Source organism: Periplaneta americana, chromosome 1 (assembly GCF_040183065.1).
Source record: "Periplaneta americana isolate PAMFEO1 chromosome 1, P.americana_PAMFEO1_priV1, whole genome shotgun sequence".
In the NCBI taxonomy this organism is placed as follows: domain Eukaryota; kingdom Metazoa; phylum Arthropoda; class Insecta; order Blattodea; family Blattidae; genus Periplaneta; species Periplaneta americana.
Window position 1 is genome coordinate 52,694,621 of NC_091117.1, and position 19,044 is coordinate 52,713,664.

At 34.9% G+C, this 19,044-nt stretch overlaps 1 protein-coding gene across 6 annotated transcripts in view; it reads right to left on the bottom strand.

The window, feature by feature from the left end:
* Positions 1–19,044, bottom strand: part of LOC138695395 (polyamine-transporting ATPase 13A3-like) — a 153,581-nt gene that overhangs the window by 14,148 nt on the left and 120,389 nt on the right. For all 6 annotated transcript variants that reach the window (XR_011331177.1, XM_069819801.1, XM_069819800.1 and 3 more), the window contains 7 exons: positions 15,643–15,843; positions 12,911–13,099; positions 10,154–10,294; positions 9,702–9,855; positions 7,399–7,641; positions 5,334–5,494; positions 1,518–1,803 (listed from right to left, as the gene is read on the bottom strand). Coding sequence is in view for 5 of the 6 variants with exons in the window: in XM_069819801.1 (XP_069675902.1) it covers positions 1,518–1,803; positions 5,334–5,494; positions 7,399–7,641; positions 9,702–9,855; positions 10,154–10,294; positions 12,911–13,099; positions 15,643–15,843 (1,375 nt within the window). In the remaining variant the exon portion in view is untranslated. The remainder of the gene's footprint in view (positions 1–1,517; positions 1,804–5,333; positions 5,495–7,398; positions 7,642–9,701; positions 9,856–10,153; positions 10,295–12,910; positions 13,100–15,642; positions 15,844–19,044) is intronic.

Below are 19,044 nucleotides of genomic sequence, written 5' to 3' on the forward strand. Positions count from 1 at the left end.
AAGACAATGAGAACAAGGGGAATACAATGAGAACAAAGTGAATACAAGCAAGGAGAACAAGGGGAGCAACAGAGCAAAAGGAGAGCATGGGGAAGACTAGGAGAACAGGGGGGAACAAGGAGAACAAGGGGTATACCAGGAGAGCAAGGGGAAGACAAGGAGAACAAGGGGAGTACAATGAGAACAAGGGGAATATAAGGGTAACAAGGGGACGATAAGAAGAACAAAGGGAATACAAAAAGAGCAATGGGAAAAACAAGGAGCAAGGGGAAGACAAGGAGAACAAGAGAAATTCAAGGAGAACGAGGGGAAGGCAAGGAGAACAAGATGAATACAAGGAGAACAAGGGGAGCAAGAGAACACAAAGAGCGCATGGGAAAGACAAGGAGAACAGAGAGAAACAAGGAGAACAAGGGGAATACAATGACAACAAGGGGAATATAAGGAGAACAAGGGGACGACAAGGAGAACGAAGGGAATACAAGGAGAGCAAGGGAAGCAATGGAAAAACAAGAGAGAGCAAGGAGAAGACAAGGAGAACAAGGGAAATTCAAGGAGAACGAGGGGAAGAGAAGAAGAGGAATACAAGGAGAACAAGGGAAATACAAGAAGAGAAATATAAGGAGAACAAGGGAAATACAAGCTGAACAAGGACAACGTGAAGATATGCAGAATAAATTCATTATGCAGGAATGAACAATTCCAACATTTTGGTTTATAAATATGATTTTTCATAACTGGGTCTACCTTTTATAACTCCATAAGCTACCAATACTTTTAAAAATAATTTTCTCATATGATTCTTTGAAGCTATATTTGATCAGGATGTCATACTCCAACATAAAATGTGGTGTGTATTGTAACATAAATAATCGTCTCAAAATACAAAGATATATATTTTTGCTCAGTTGGTTGGTTCATTTCCAGAAGACATCAACTATAACACATAGCAATATAACTAAATTTTATTTATCTAATACAGTATTTGAGCCAATTATTTAAAATAAATATATTATAAATAAATAAATAAAACATGTAAGGACAGAATAAAGGACAGCATGCAGAAAAGAAACATGGAAGATGGAAGAATGTTTGGATCACTATCTCTGGAGGAAGAAAACTGTATCTTTTGGTTGAGGAAACCTATGAAGAGCACAGAAATATTCCTATGACTAAGAACAACAATAATAATAATAATGCAAACAAACGTTTGAGATGGGCAGGGCATGTAGCACGTATGGGCGAATCCAGAAATGCATATAGAGTGTTAGTTGGGAGACCGGAGGGAAAAAGGCCTTTGGGGAGGCCGAGACGTAGATGGGAGGGTAATATTAAAATGGATTTGAGGGAGGTGGGATATGATGATAGAGACTGGATTAATCTTGCACAGGACAGGGACCGATGGCAGGCTTATGTGAGGGTGGCAATGAACCTCCGGGTTCCATAAAAGCCATTTGTAAGTAAATAATAATAATAATAATAATAATAATAATAATAATAATAATAACAACACTCACCCACATAATACCCAAGGGCCTGCAACTCCTGAACAAGCTGTTGCTTCTGATCTGGACTCATTCTTGCAAATACAGTTCCCCTAGTCACCAATTTCGGTATTACTTCAGGAAAATGAGTTTTTGCAATTGTCCACGTTTTGCCCGTCATGGCGAAACAATAGCTGTTATTAGTAGTTGCTGCACTGTCGTCTTCTGTGATGGTAGATGTGGTGGGGCTGAGGGTGCCCGACTCCATTGTCTCAAAACTGATCACGCTGCCACTGTTCTGAAGGTCACCTGTGCAGTTCTGCAGAGAAATCAATATGTACACAGACATAATTACAAATAGCATTTAATCATAGTCTACTACATATGTTTTCTCATTTTATAGATCTCTTGGATATGGAACAACAAGTTTTGAAGGAGAAATCATTGCAATAAGTGAAAGTCTCAGGAATCTTCTATGCCACATCAATAAATTTAAAAATGCAGTTATATTGTCAGACTCCAAAGCAGCTATTCTATCAATAGTCTCTAAACACACACCTTCATCTCAAACAGCAGAAATAACTAAAATGCTCTCTCAATTAATATCACTAAATAAAAGAATTGTATTCCAATGGATACCATCCCATTGTGGAATCCTGGGAAACGAGAATGCGGATGCTTTAGCAAAGAAGGGCAGCACTGCTACTTACAGACCTGTTACTAATCTACGTATTACTCTATGAAAAGATTTATTAAATCTACATACTTAGACTTCAACAAACAAAATTTGATAACACAATCCCAAGGGAAAAAATGGAACTCTCTGCATCATAATCCACAGTTAATTCCCGATTTACCACGAAAATCGTCTGTAGCTGCATTTAGATTGGCAACAGGCCATGATTGTTTGGCCAAACACCTGCAGAGAATTGGAATATATCAGTCCTCTAACTGCCCATTGTGCAACTCAAACAAAGAAATGGATTCGGAATACCTCAAAATCTGTGCTTCAGTGGCTGACCATGATAATATCTTCGAAAAATATTGGAGTGCAAGAGATCAAATGACTTTATTGTCAAATGGCTGGCATTAGAAAACAACAACATATGTTTTCTTTATGGCAGGCTTAGAAATTATCAGGCAAATGTTGCTGTGATCCTCCTCTATATACGATACTTGGCACACCTCACATTTTTTGCACAGTTGTTTCTCTCTCCATCCTTTTTATTAGCAACCTGCACGACACAACAACTCTGAGACAAGACAGCTTCAATCACGGACTTGGTTTTCCCAAATGAATAGTTCAGTCACTCTTAGTAATACACTGGAGATTTTTCTGCTTTTCGAAAATGTTCCAAATTTCTCACTTGCTCTCTATGTCTAAGCACAGTAAAACTCTACAATCTTTTCCATCCACTTCTCACTTTGCATCCTAAAGCCTGCTATTACAACCTTTCCGACTCGCCCAGGTTACAAAAATCTGATTAGAATAGGCTAAACACAAGTCAGAATAATATTAGAAGATTTTTCATGTTCCTCCTCCAGAGAGGTAACTCTCTCTTCCCAACTTAAAATTCCTCCTTGTAGCACAGCTCGTCCCTGAACCCTAATCTCTCTTTGGCTAGGGTTTCCATAACCTGACTCAAGAAAACAGTACAAAAATGAATCTGTAATGGATTATAGCCCAACAACTCAAAGCAAAACTACGTAAAATATACCAACTTTTGGTCTCTTCTTCCTCTCCACACCTTTCAATCCCCACAAGTTCTCGAATGGATATTGTTTTTAACCTATGCAGATTGTCGTTATGAAAGTTCACCATAAACAGTGTCTGAACACTGTGAACTCCTATTGTTAGTCACATTGTGACCCAAAGATACTTACATAAATTTGAACTTGCCCCAACAGCTATCTATAAACTGTTCTCACATCAGGAGGAAATATTGTAACACATTCTTAAGGAATGTGAAACTGAACTCGCTCACCTTGAAAATAAAATGTCAGAAGATAGTCCAACATACAGTAAATACAGAAGACAACATGTACAGAGTTGGATGCATACAGCAAAGAAGAAAAAGAAGGAACATTAATTTTGTTTTTTAGAAAAAAAATTAAGCGAAAAAAAAAGTAATCTAGTTAATAATTGTTGCTACGAAACACAAAAGAATATAACAGTACATAATATAAAACCACAGTCTAGTATATACAGTCGCGAAGCTCAATACGTAGTAAATATGCAAACATTAGATAGTTACTCACCACTAGGATCGCTAATATCGCCTCATTACAGGCAATGCAAAATAGTACCGTCACAGTCTATTGTTTCTAGCACCCTCAAAACTCAAGCTTTGTGACTGTATATAGTAGACTGTGATAAAACTGTACCTTTGTTAATCTTCATTTTTTATGCTCCACGTAAATTTTAGTAAATCATATGTGAGAAAAAAGAAGTGTAGCCACTACATAGGGTACGTATTAATACATTATATTAATTTAAAATACGAAGTTATAAGTCAACGATCTTTTATAAAATATATATTATAAAATATATGCCAGTGTAAAGGGGTTCCTTTTATAAAGATTCTTTGATAAAAATTTCTTATAAAATGTAAGTGCAGCTTGTTATCTTTATAAAAGATCTAACTAGCTTCAAACAAATATGGCACAACGTAAATATTGTTGGACTGTTACTACGACCAAAATGCTGATATGAGAATATGAAACAAATAAAATGTTGTGCAGTAGAATCCCTGATAACCGGCACTCAAATAACCGGCAATACCAAAACAACAGCACTTTTGGCTGGGCCAAAAAAAAGAATGTTTAAATCTGTCACAATGCCACAGTCTGGACCGTCAATTTTGCCACATTAGGAAGTTCGCATGAACTTTCGTTTTCAGTGAATATTCTAACCTAAAATTAGTGTATTATTTGTGTTGTGTTTTAGTAACGAAAATCCACATAGTTTTTATGTTATTTAGTTATGTTTGGGTCGTCAATGTAGCCACATTAGGAAATTCGTACAAATTTTAATTTTCAATGAATATTCGAACATAAAATTAGTGTATTATTTGTGTTGTGTGATGTGTTTTAATAACGAAAAGCCACCCAGTTTTTATGTTAATTCAGTTATGAGCAAGTGATAGAGAAATAAGCTTCACATGTCTGCAATTTCAACATATGGCACCATGAAATACGAACTTTTTTTGTATATACAGGTATTTATTCAATAATCCAGCAAAATCTCGTATCCAGAACTAGCCTGGTCGCTTTGGTGCCTGTTAAGAGAGATTCTACTGTATAAGAGACATGGCTAGCTACAAAAATAGAAACAAGACACAAGAAGTGTAAAGAAAAAGAGCAGACTGTAACTCCTGTACAGGAAGGCTGCACAAGTCTGGACAAACTGAAAATTATCTTCATCCATTCTCAAATAATTTAATATGTAACTTTTCAAATCCTCGCATTGTATCTCTCTTAGTAGGTTCTGATGGATACTTTTTTTGTCACGTCTTGCAATCTATGATTTCTGTTTACTTTTCAGCAGTGTGCATATTGTAATATTTTGAACTAAATGTAGCTAAACAAGCATAGTACCGTTCTTAATTTATTTATGTACATCTGTGATCAAAAAAGATTTTATTATAAATGGAGGCTGATGGTTCTTGTTTATAAATTTTAGGTTATCTTTGATCAAATATTTTATATAGTGCAATATACTCCAAATCCTACCTTTTATCACAGATCTTTGGTAAAATATTTTATCATATGTTTTGTCAAAAAACTTTGATAGTGTAATACCAGTCTTAGAGTAACATTCAAGATTCTAGCATAACGTTAAGTAATCACCATAACTGGAGGTGGAGGTATATTGTTGTTTGCATTGGTGTAAAGCAGTTGTGCAGGCTGTCCTGAGTGGCCTGACAATCCATGAGCTACCACAACCCGCTGCCCCAATGGGATGATTCCACAGTCACGAGCCACACTCAATGCTGTCAGCATATTGTCACCTACAGACATTAGAACTAAGCTTAAGGAACAGAAAATGAGCTCTGTACAAGCTGTGATTATTGCTTATAACAACATTAGAATGTAAAACAACATGAAATATTTATAAGGCCATATTCCACTATTATCAGTGCTAATTAGCTTTTTATATCAGTCAGAGATTATATTTATTATATTACTGCCATTAAAAATATTAAACTAATTCAGCTCTCTGGTAATTTAGTTTGATTACTTCTCCCAATCATCACAATTTGTAGCAAGGACAGCAGAAATAGTACATAAACTATTTTCATGGTTAGAATACTTCAGAACTCCTAAAAACTTTATATTCGACCTTCAAAAAGAGAAAAATGATCATTTTTGATATGACAGGTTTTTCTGTAAACTCTGACGTTACTTGTGGTACCATGGGAAATGAATTTGTCAAAATCAGAGATATATTAAAAACGTCATTTCCATAAAAAATCTCTAAACAAATTTTTACAAAAAAAAAAAAAAAAAAAAAAAACTTAAAATTCTTTATAGAGAAAATCCATAATTTCTTCCAACATCCACTCATAAAGAATAAAATGATGATTACAGAAAAGCTTCAAGGCATGGGAATATAACTCAAAATTACCAGACGTCGCCAAATTTTTCTTTTTTCTTTTTTTTTTTAGTAGGTTATTTTATTATGCTTTATCAACATCTTAGGTTATTTAGCATCTGAATGAGATGAAGGTGATAATGCCGGTGAAAGGAGTCCTGGGTCCAGCACCGAAAGTTACCCAGCATTTGCTCGTATTGGGTTGAGGAAAAACCCCGGAAAAAACCTCAACCAGGTAACTTTCCCCGACCGAGAATCGAACTCGGGCCACCTGGTTTCACTGCTAGACGCGCTAACCATTACTCCACAGGTGTGGACTTCTTTTTGTTTCTGGATAAAATTTGTTCCCAGAATTAATAATTTATCCCCAGATTTCCAGTGTTAATTATTAATCTTTTAATAATCCTTGCACAATGCTGTGGATGAATTTCGCTAATGCAACTTTGTCACTTTTTTATGGTGTCATAATTAAAACTGAAGCTGAGGACATAACTGCAGTCGAGTCTTTCATATTTTTACCATGTTTAATAGAAAAACTGAACTACAGGAAAAAGAGAAGTTAATTCTATCATCAATTAAACAAGTTTTGTCATCTTTAGAAGAAGTGGTTCTTATTCCAAAACAGAATTCTCAGTGTTTCTTGTGAATTTTAATGAAAATACTGTTAAAAATCTCAGGGTCTGCATTATTCATTCACAAGATAAGATATCTATGGAATGTATTTTACCGAGATCTCCTCCAGAAAGAGGCAAATTTGAAGAGACTGACCATTATTTTTCTTGAAATGTAGATTGATAAAGATACTTTATTTGAAGATATTTCTTGCTTGATAATGATATGTGACTTCAGAGAAAAAGTTTTATTTTATTTTATTTTTTTCTGAGGAAATGATTTCCTGTGCACAACTTCAGAAGTTGATTGAACCATGTCTGTGTCTTTCTGGAAGTAATGCTTCAGTGGATAGAGTTTTTCTTCAATGAACATGATGTAGACATCCCAAAATTCCATGAGTTCAAAAAGTGTTCGAGCCATTTTTGCTATCTTAACCAACTTCAACATGACTTATAAGGTATTTGCTGCAAAATTGGGATCCAGACAAGACCTTCATAAAGGAAAAATACCAGTAGTTTAAGACAATAGTAACTAGAATGAATATTGTTAGTGTCTAGATAGAATAGTATTTTAATTCTTTAAATTGTATAAAAACAATACCAATGAATGAGAAAATAAAATAAATTTTGAAGTAGTTTTTCCATATGTTGATATCTGTCCCTGGAAATTAAGAAAAGAATCTGGTAACCTTAATGTAACCTGACTCACCTGTTACCATAATAGTCCTAATGCTGGCATTGCGTAACATACTGACGATGCCAGTGGTCTCTGGTTTCAGTCTGTTCTCCATAATGATGAGCCCCAAGAAAATCAGACCTGCCTCCACGTCCTCTCTAGCAAGTCGCTGTACCTTCACATAGCTCACTCTGGGCAAGCCCTTGTATGCAAGGGCCAGCACACGATAACCCTCTTGGGTGTACTCCTCCAGCACAGAGCTCAAGTCAGATGGCACTGAACACAGAAAAAAAAATGCAATCCATGAGGATCAAAACAAATTTATATTACAAATACATTAAACTAAATGATATTATTGTACTACAGAGTGGCACATGAAAAAGAAGCTTGAGTCAATAAAGAGTAAATATAACTATTTTTTTAAGAGTAAATATAGCATTTTTTAGTCATGTAGCAGCTGCTGATGCACTATGTTAGAGTTCTCAGTTTTTTTTCTCTCTTTGTGAGGCCGGGAAGGGAACAACCCTGTGCACCACGATCAGAGGTTTATTGAGCCCCTGGGATGAGTTGCTAGTCTACCGACCACATCCATGCCGAACCGACCTAATGGCTAACACCCTGATGACCAGTCCCACCAACCCTCCAAGTCCATTTACTATTCCACCCCCAACAGCCTCCCCTCAAACAGTCTGAGGTGTAAACCATATCCTCAAAGATCCCCTCTCCCATTGGGAGGGGAGTGGGTTTCGCTGCTGGGTCACCAGCTACCATGCTTGACATATCCATGGAGGCCAGCCGAGAATGTCAGTAGCTTCGGAGGGCCACCGCAGGCGCGATCTGAAAACCAAGGAAGACAACCGGAATGATGAGGGAGGAAAGGAAGTGGCGAGAATGCGTGGGGTTCCATAAGCCTGATAAAGTTACCTGATATTCATCCATAGGAGTGAGGGAAGAGTTCTCAGTGACCAATTTACGTGTTGACTTCTTCAGACTCTCAATAATCCTTTGGCAAATGTCAATAACTTCTGGCATGCGAACTAATGGGAGCTTTGTTTTTTGGTATTATGCACTTATCTCGTGGCGCACTACTTATATTAATCAAAGCCTGTATAGTTCTTTCTGCTAGTTGGCCTCTAATCGGAAACTTGTCCATGAAAATTTCGCGGGTTTCCTTGAACAAACCCGTCTCACATATGCTTCCAGAATTTGCACTCTTTCTTCTATTGAGTATTGAGTAAGAATATGAACAGAAACGTGTGATTCGAGTGATGTAAGACAGAAGACTGCCAACTATCTATCGATTGTTGCCTAAAAGTGACCATTGTTACTTATGTTTACACAATACGATACGATAATGGCATTCCCAGCTGTCAAAAATCACATTCATTCAAATGAGAGGCAGGCTATTTTTTCGTGTGCCACCCAGTATAATATAGCAGAATTTATATTATCGTCATTTTCACATTACCGGTATCTATTTTCATGTTGCAATGCAAGTCACTAGCATTCCTGAGTAAGTAGAAAAGAAATATTCACTGTCAACACCGGCAGATGGATACTAGACCTCTGCATCTTCTTGAAAATGGCCGATCGAATTTGCTGATCAGTCCTCAGTTGTGAAGAAGGCTGCTGGGAAATGATTTGCTCGAGTGCATGTGGTCGAGAATTTATAACTGATCGATTGAAAAGTTTACTCGGTCAGTCACAAGTGCTCGAGGTTGTTGCACTACAATTACATCACCTTCTAATGCCTGATACCCAAAAAAGCCTACCTAAGAAAGTTACCAATTTGTTTTTATTTCAGATAGCACGAAAATTTGGAAGTATTTGAATATTTATATAGAGAAACATAATTTTTAATAACACAATTCTTTAAATGAAATAATGCTTTAGATTATCAATAATATTATTCAGCATCCATCTTTTCGAACTCATTATATCAGTAATGAAAATCTTTAATGTAGCTTAGTGATTATGTGATTGCATAAAAAAGAATAGAAATTTTGTGATGCATCTCAAATTTCTTCAAAAGAAGACGATCTATTTCAGTCAAAGTATTTAATAAAAATAAACTAAATGTACATGTTTACTTTCCTTAAAATTTTTACAATAGTGTATATTAAGAGATGCTTAATCACAGACAATGATTGATGTTGGAGCTACTTATGGTAAGGTGGATGCAGATTATTTTATTCCACATTCAACGATCATATCACAAAATATCAAGGATGCAGCAAACAGAATTCGTGGGTATATTATTAATAAAGGTGGGTTTTATTGTAAATGCAAAAAAAGGACCCCTATTAATGATAGTTCACAAATTATTTATCACAAACCTGTGTCTGGTCGAGACAATGACAGGATCATTTCTGGAGAACCCTTGCAGTACACTTGGAACTGTGCTGCTCCCAGTGTTCTGGTAATGATACTCATGCGCTGCAGATTGGAAGAGAAGGGGAACTGGCGAACAATGCCAATCTCCAGTGGTGGCTGCAACAAGATTATTAATAATTATGATAAGGAAAATTCGTTAGTTACTGAAAAACGTTTCAGCTTTAAAGATAGCAATAAAATTGTGTTTGTTCATGTGTGCATGTGCGCGTGTATCTATATATATTCTCAAAAAAGAAGAGTTATTGGTACCAGTAAATGAAAAATTATTACAGAAAATATTATTCATGTACAGATTTTATATTTTAAAATTAAATATATATATATTTTTTTTTAATATAAGAAAATACAAAAACGTCATGCAAAAAGTTAGATACTGTACTACACAATTATTTACCTCCAAGTCGTTCTGATCCTGGTTCTGCAGAATGCTTGCAGTTGAGTTGGGAGGTCTCACCACAGTAGGGAAGATCATATCAAACTTTGAGTTATCATTCACTTCAGGCTCTTCTAACTGCCAACCGGTGGACTCAAACATCTGTAAGAGTTTGAACTTTCCCATTAAAAATTGTATTACTATTTACTGCGCCAAAAAATTACCTTTCCTGTAACAGTTTCAGCCAGATGATAATTCCAATTTGTTATATGGTTCCAAAGAAACATTCCTTACACAGATATTTGTACTTTCTGTATCTAGATACGAGAAGAACACTGCATTGAAAAAAGACTATATAATTCCTAGTAACAGTGCCTGGTTATACACACAGGGAATATTGCACATCTAAAATTTAACTAGCCAGTTTGCTGTTACATGTTTCACCAAAGTTCAGGTTTAACATTATATTTTGTCTAGTCTAAAAAAAAACCTAACTTTTAAATTTCGCATAATTTTACTACTGTCACCCATGGTCTAGCTCACTAGCTCAAATGGGCGAGCTTATAGGAACAAATTCTTGCTGAATCTCCAAAGTTGGTGGTATGGTATATCCAGAAATAGAGCCAGAGACTCGGAAATTATGGCGAAGCAAATTACAAATACTCTCTCATAAGTAATGTCGGTTTTGGAGCAAAATTTTAGTTGGAGTGTGTTGCGACAAGAAATTAATCTAATCTTCAAAGTAAAGGCCGTTATATTCTATGGTCTTGAGCTATCTTTCAGTGAGGTTTGTTATCCCACGACAGTACAGGTTTCTGGTTTTGATGCACAGAATTCAGCAATACTCATTTCAATGGAAATTTCTTTAATGCAGGAAATGGGACATGGATGGAAACAGATGGTGATGTGAAGGCGCAGTATCAGGGCTATAATGTGTCAGGTATGTCTCAATTCCTGTAATTTTTCCACGCTTGTTCTAAGTGGTATGAGGTTTTGCATTGTCATATTGCAAGGTAATTCTATTTTGATTAACTAATGTCAGTACATCTCTCTCAAAACTTCATGAACTCGTTCTAGCTGTTGAGAATAAAGGTCCGCATCGACTGCATGCGTTTGGAAGAAATTCCCAGTAAATCACACCTTGAAAATTCCTCCAGACACGCAACATTACTTTGGGACCAAACAGATTTTATTTAACGACGACTTTGCAGGCTGACTGGGATTGAGCCACTGTTTTGAACAGTCAGGTGTGCGGTAATACACATATCTTTCATCATATGCAACAATTCTACGATTAAATCTATCATCCATGGGATTAGCGATAAGCTGACGACAGATATGACCTCTGCATTTAAGCATGTTCAGGTATTAATTCTTGAAATACAGATCTACAAGTTTTGTATGATTTTCTAACCATCTTACTGTGGCGATTTATTGTATCTTTTGAAGCACCAAATTCTTCTGATAACCTACAAGTACTTTTGTTTTGTGGATTTTCTTCCAAAATGCTGCGTGTATTCTCAATATTCCATACCCTAGATCTTCTAGGACGTTGTAAATCTTTAATGTGTTCTTCATTATTGAAATGTTGGAACCATCAATGTGCCAAATGCTCACTAACGATACCTTCACCTTCGACATATTCAAGCCACGGCAGCAGCTTTATAATATTGTTTCCAGTGTGCTTGAAAAGAACTCTAATTTTAATCATCTCTATTTTATATTATATTTATTGTCTCTTCATACTGACAACTGACGACTGTCATATACTTATATAAGCAATAATAACCATAGCGTCCTGTAAATTGCATTGTACAACAACAGAAAATCATTAAAATCTTACAAAATACCAAACTTAAAAAACCAACACTACTTATGAGACGACCTAATAGATTGAAGCAATCCAGAAATTTAAATGATATTATTATTATTATTATTATTATTTATTTATTTATTAATAGTTCAAAAGTACATAAACTTAATAATTAAAACTGGTATATGCACAAATAGTGATTATACACAAATATACAATCTAATAACAAATTTTCTATCATATAACTATTCAATTTATGTTGGTTTAACTTACACTTACTTCTGGTTTCAGTGCAAGTTTTCACCCTATTGCATTTATTTTAAACATTTTAACTTTGAAATTCTCTTTTTTAACTCTATAATAAACAAGTGTATATAAATCGTCCCTGCTGCTATAGTCATCCAATTATCTTTTACAATCGATATATTTATATTTAAATTTCAGTTCCTCATTTACATAATACCCTAGATCATATATGTAACAGATATGTTGGGGTTATAGGCTTTGAGGTTAACAACTTTTGTCAGGTTTACTACGCTGCCATCTAGTTGTTACATAAGGAGTCACGTCATAATACCCATTTGAATTGCATTAGAGACAGTGCTGCCATCTCGTGTTCGTTTACAGCAGACAGGTGGCGATCCTGGCAGTTGTTCTCTTCAAAGTGCTGCCGATTTTAACGTAGCGAGGAGTTATCTGTTACATATATGATCTAGGATAATACTTAACTATTTCATGTAATAAATATCGCATTGAGGTTAGCAGATATCGACAATAAGTGGACAAACTGAATAGCTGAATCAGTACAGAAATTTGAATTGTATTCAGCATGTTGGACATAATTATACAATACAACCATGTGCGACAGTATATAATATGACTATTTCATAAACATATATGAATAAAAAATATTACGTAATCAGGACACAAGAAACAAGTGGCCTGAAAAGTCACATGATATGTACCTTGAGGTCAAGAGGATCTCCACTCAGCTTGCCGTCTATGATGGTGAGGGAGTGGCATGTAACCATGCCCACAAGAAATTCTTCCTTATTGTCCATCTTGTCTACACTCTTGACAGGCACCTGAAACTTCTTGTCAGCTACTGGAATCACACCCCACATGTCGAGACCATCCTCTGTAAGTGTGCCTGTCTGCAAGAACAAAACTCATTATCACTTCTACCAACACAACCACACCAACAGTGTGGTATAGAGAGTAATGAGTAGGACTCATATGTCAAGACTGTGCTTGGGTGTGGGTTCGAATCCTGCTTGGCTTTCTTCCTAGGTTTTCCATTACTTATTCTAAGTGAATGTCACATACCGTATTAGTCTGAATCTAGTGCAGTGTTTTCTGCATAAAAACAGCCGTCTGAAAACAGTACTCATAATATAACCGCAATCTAACCATTTTCGGTCGTCAAAGAAGCCTACTTTCCACGACGCAAAGTCTTCTTACTATATAATCTAAGGTGAAACATAAACATTTCCCCCTATTACTACTGTATATTTGCTTGTGGACTATAGTGATTTTCAGTTATCAAGTTGAATTTTCTTTTGCCAATTTAGCTTCGAATTTCGCTACAAATATTACAACTGGCAGTTAATTTCTAGCTGTTATGTTGACAGCATCATTTGCTTCAAGAAGCTGCCAATGTTCATGAAACGAAAGCTACTAGAATGTGTCACTTGAAATTTGAACATAATACAAGGATCACTCCAAAAGAAATACACAACTTTGTTTTTAATTCAATTCTTATTATACTTACTTAAAAATAGCTTTCAAGGAACTGGGAGGTTCTTTGCCGCCCTTACATAAGTATGCCATTGGTCCCTATACTGAGCAAGATTAATCCAGTCCCTACAATCATAACCCACCTCCCTCATCTACGTCTCAGACTTCCCACAGGTCTTTTGCTTTCAGGTTTCCCAACTAACACTCTATATGCTTGTCTGGATTCACCCATATGTGCTACATGCCCTGCCCATCTCAAACGTCTGGATTTAATGTTCCTATTTATATTAGGTAATGAATATAATGCGTGAAGTTTGAGTTGTGTAACTTTCTCCATTCTCCTGTAACTTCATCCCTCTTAGCCCAAATATTTTCCTAAGCACCTTATTCTCGAATACTCTTAACCTCTGTTCCTCTATCGAAGTGAGAGTCCAAGTTCCACACCATACAGAACAACCGGTAATATAACTGTTTTATAAATTCTAACGTTCAGTTTTTTTGAAAGCAGAATACATGACAAAAGTGTTTCAACCGAATAATAGCAGGCATTTCCCATATTTATTCTGCGTTTAATTTTCCCTCGAGTATCATTTATATTTGTTACTGTTGCTTCAAGATATTTGAATTTTTTCACGTCTTCAAAGGATAAATTTCAAATTTATATATTCGTTGTGGTAGCCCCAAAGAATCAGTCCCATTCAGAGATTTATGTTGGGTTTTTTTAACAAGCTTTTTTTTTTACGGTGATGGGTGGTTAACCATTCGCCCAACCCCCAAGCTGGAGGACCACACCTTATTGGCTGTCTGCGACTGCTTATTCAATATATTCGCAGCTAACCTCCGTATCTGGAGGCCATTTCCTCTATCCGCAACCCGAGGACGCGCCATGCCGTGGTTATAGGGACCCACAGTACATGGATTTTTATTCTACACTTCGCAATTTATGGAGTTAATAGAAATATGCTTACCACTTGTATTCAAATTTAATTCAACCCATTCCCATGAGTGGCGCTGCCATAGCACAGCTGTTTTTAATCTCTTAAGGAGAAACAATGTTCTTGAGAGTTTGCTAGAAATATCATTAACATGATTTTCCCATAACAATTTAGAATCAATAATAATACCTAACAAACTGTGTTTACTCGCGTAATAGACGCACTTACTTCCTTATTTTTGGATTCAAAATTCAGAGTGCATGGTATATGCGAGGAAAAAATTTTAGGGGAAAAAAATCATTATTACCCGACATCCCACGTGATAATTATACAGAATTAATAAAAAATGTACCGGTACACTTATTGGGGTTCATTATAAAGCAACACAATAATAACAACAACGGAACACAACTGAAGCAAACAACACTACAGGAGATAACAATTGACATTAATGCTGCTTATAGCACGTTGAAAGTTTTTAAACTATTACCCATCTTTACATTTTAAAAAGAATCAAACGTAATAAATTAAATCTTTGTTTTAAGAATTTAAACATGAAAAGTACATCCAACCTTACGATTGTAGCAAATGCAGGTAGCAATTGAAAATGTAATGCATACATTATGCGGGGATTTTTTTTCCCTAGATAGTTACTGTCAAAAATTGGGGTGCGTGCATTATGTGAAGGAACCTATTATGCGAAAAAATACCGTATTAATGTAATTTACCTTATAATTAGTGTTCTTTAAAGTAGAAAGCATAAGTTCAGATCTAGTAGTCACTCAATCTCTCAAAACAACCAGAAAGACCAGGAAGATATGGACTGGCAACTTCAAAAGTGAAATTTATTTACACAGTAGAAATGTTCAATGGATGCTGTTAGACCATCAGTGAATTGATGATGATGATGATGATGATGATGATTAAGACGACGAAAACAATCAATAAGAAGAAAAATTTATCAACAGTTACCACCACCATCTATCTCATTATCGTGTTCCCTTCGTACTTGTTCACTTCCATACCTTGTCAAAACACACGCAGTCAATGGAGCCAGACACATTGATAGTACGTGGACTGATGCAGTACACGTTCTTCGCTTGGAGTCTGTTCTGGGCATAGAAACGTCCAACTGTCATGGCTGCTGGCAGAGCTGGTGGCACTACTATAGTTATCAGATCCAGGGACTCCAAAGCAATTTCTGATACACTGATCCCCCGCATGTACTGTTATCATAAAAAATATCAAATCAAAATCAACAACACTTTCATAAAGAAAATTAAATAGCAAGAAAGAAGTTGCTAATCATTTTAAAGTAGGTGCACATTTTTACACAAAAAGTTAACAGATCATAAATTTTAAATTTAAAACTTAACTATTACTAACTCATAATCCTCTATGATACTTCAATTGTGGTGTTTACTAAACTGAGAAGGCTCGAGGTAAATTTCCAGCAAGAAAAAGAAATTTATACAGTGAAACTTTATTTGTGAAGGCTGCCTAGGAAACCCCACCTTAAGTTGGCAGACATAGTTTTTCAGTAGAGCAAAATAAAGCGAATCAGGACAAAAAGATCGATTTTGACATCTGTTAGATTACTTCTTGAACTACATATAAAATACAACTCCAAGACTGCTAGCGATGTCGAAATATGTTATATTAGCGTCCAATTTTGTAAGTTCAACTTTAAATGCAATTTACTCAAAATGTCTATTTTAAAAGTAAAGTTTTCAGAATTCAGTAAAAAATGTAATTTTTGTCGCAGATACATGATTTTAGTGTTTAAAATTTTCAGCATTTTCTCCTCTTTCCAATACAGTAAAAAACAGAAAATTGATATTTGTAAGAAATCTTAGCCGCTTAAGAGGACCCGGATGTGAGTTTTCTACATTTTCAACATATATACTTCTTTTTTTCTCTCTGGAAATATGAAAGATATCTGCATTGAAGTTTTTATGTATATTTACAATAGTACAGTGAATAAATATTGAAAAGTACATTGAAGTTAGAAAAGTAGTTTGATCACAATAAAAATCTTAATTCTCGATAAAAATGAAACAAAATTAAAAACAATGTCGCATTCAAGTATAAATATCTCTTGATGTATTAATCACATGGCAGAATTTGTCATTTCACTGTATCAAGAATGAGAAGGAAATTATAATATGCCTAAAAATTACTACTACTGATATCATTATACATTGAAAATTAATTAATGAAATTTTATAATTATAAATTAATAAATTTAATCAATTTTATTAATTAATTTCCCATGTATAATAACAATTCACTTGAGATACATGGATATAAAAGGAATAATTGAGCCTGGGCATGATAGAGTTCCTAGGTAGCTCAGCTGGTATAGAGCTGGCGCACTCAGCTGATACCTGGCCCTGAAACAATTTTTCCCTTGGAATTATTCACATTTTGTACTGTATATTACAATGTGTATTAAAAGAAATCTACAATTTTTTTTGCAAACTTTGTACATTTTAGTTGTAATATGTACCATATCTCTCAAGGAAGAGTCACTCGCTTTGTCTGCCTATTATTCAGAAGGTAATCATACCAAAAATTGATTTATCCGTTATTAAGAATGTTCACTATTGGGTACATTGTGTTCCATAAATGTGTGTATTTCTGCAAGAACTTTTTAATAATAATAATAATAATAATAATAATAATAATAATAATAATAATAATAATAATAATAATAATAATGATTTATTTAACCTGGCAGAGTTAAGGCCATACGGCCTTCTCTAACACTCAACCAGGAGTAAAGACTGCGTTACAAAAACACTACAAATTTACAAATTACACTACAATTTTACGCACAAAATTGAATAAGATAATAATAATAATAAAAAATAAACAACAAATAAGAAGAAATCGGACATAATATATAACATACAGAAAGAAAGAAAAAAGCATAATAATATGTGAACAGCAGGTCAAAATAAATGAGGCATACAAAAAAAAAGACAATTATTCATAATAATAATAATAATAATAATAATAATAATAATAATAATAATAATAAAATAAGAATAGTAATAATGATGATAATAATAATAATGATAATAATAATAATAATAATAATAATAATAATAATAATAGTAGTAGTAATAAAATAGTGCAGTACAAAGTATACAGTGAATACAATATTTCTAAGTACACACAATAAGGAAAATTAAGATTATATATAGCTGAACTTATCACATTAGAGATATAACATTATCGGAAAATATGAAAACAAAAATATAAAATAAGTTGAATATCATTAGAACATAAAAAAAAAAATGTGAAAACGTGGAAACATGCAATACAACACTTGTCATAATAGTAAGTTAGTTTGGCAACTCGTCATAAGATAATTTTCTAACTTTGATTTGAAAGAATTCAATGTTCGGCAGCCCTTGACTTCAGGCGGCAGAGAGTTCCAGTGACGAGAGGTAGCAACAGTGAAGGATGAGGAATACAGAGACAATGCGTGAAGTGGAATTTCTAGCGTGTTATCGCGTTGTGATCGAGTATTAATATTATGATAGCGAGAGAGAGTATGAAATCGAGCGAATAAATAATAGGGGGATGAAGAGTGCATAATTCGATATAAGAGAGAAAGTGAGTGCAGATTTCTCCTCTCATGTAACCTAAGCCATGATAACTTCTTGAAAGAAGGTGAGATATGATCATAGTATCGAACATTACAAATGAAGCGGACGCACGCGTTATGAACACGCTGTAGTTTCTGAGCGGAATCAATCCTGAGATCACTGAACAAAACGTCGCAATAATCGAAGTGAGGTAGAATGAGTGTCTGTACCAGCGTCTGTTTTAATTTAGATGGATAATGATACAATCTTGTTAGTGAATGGAGAATAGAGAATGCCTTCTTACATGTATATTTAATATGCGTATCCCAATTGAGATTAGATTCGAAATGTACTCCGAGATTTTTGACGGTAGAGCTAAACGGGATGATTGTTTTATTCAGTTTCACAGGCGGAATATTCAGGTCGTTGACTTCAGGAATTAATCTACGGTTCGCGAACAGAATAGCCTGTGATTTACATGCGTTTAGGTTAAGCCCAAATTGTTGAGACCAGGAAGAGATGGAATCAAGATCTTCATTCAGACTATTAATGCTATCGTTTAGTGCGTCGGGACGGGCTGAAATATACAATTGAACGTCGTCTGCATATATTTGATATCTGCAGTGCTTAAATGAGTTGGAAATTCCATTTATATAAATAGAGAAGAGCAAGGGGCCTAATACTGATCCCTGAGGAACTCCTGTATCTACAGTACGCCAGGAAGAGAAACGATTATTAGATACGACACGCTGCTGGCGGCCAGTAAGGTAGGAGTACATCCAGGTGATAGCACTATCAGAAAGGTGTAGCGTTTGTAGTTTAGTTAATAGT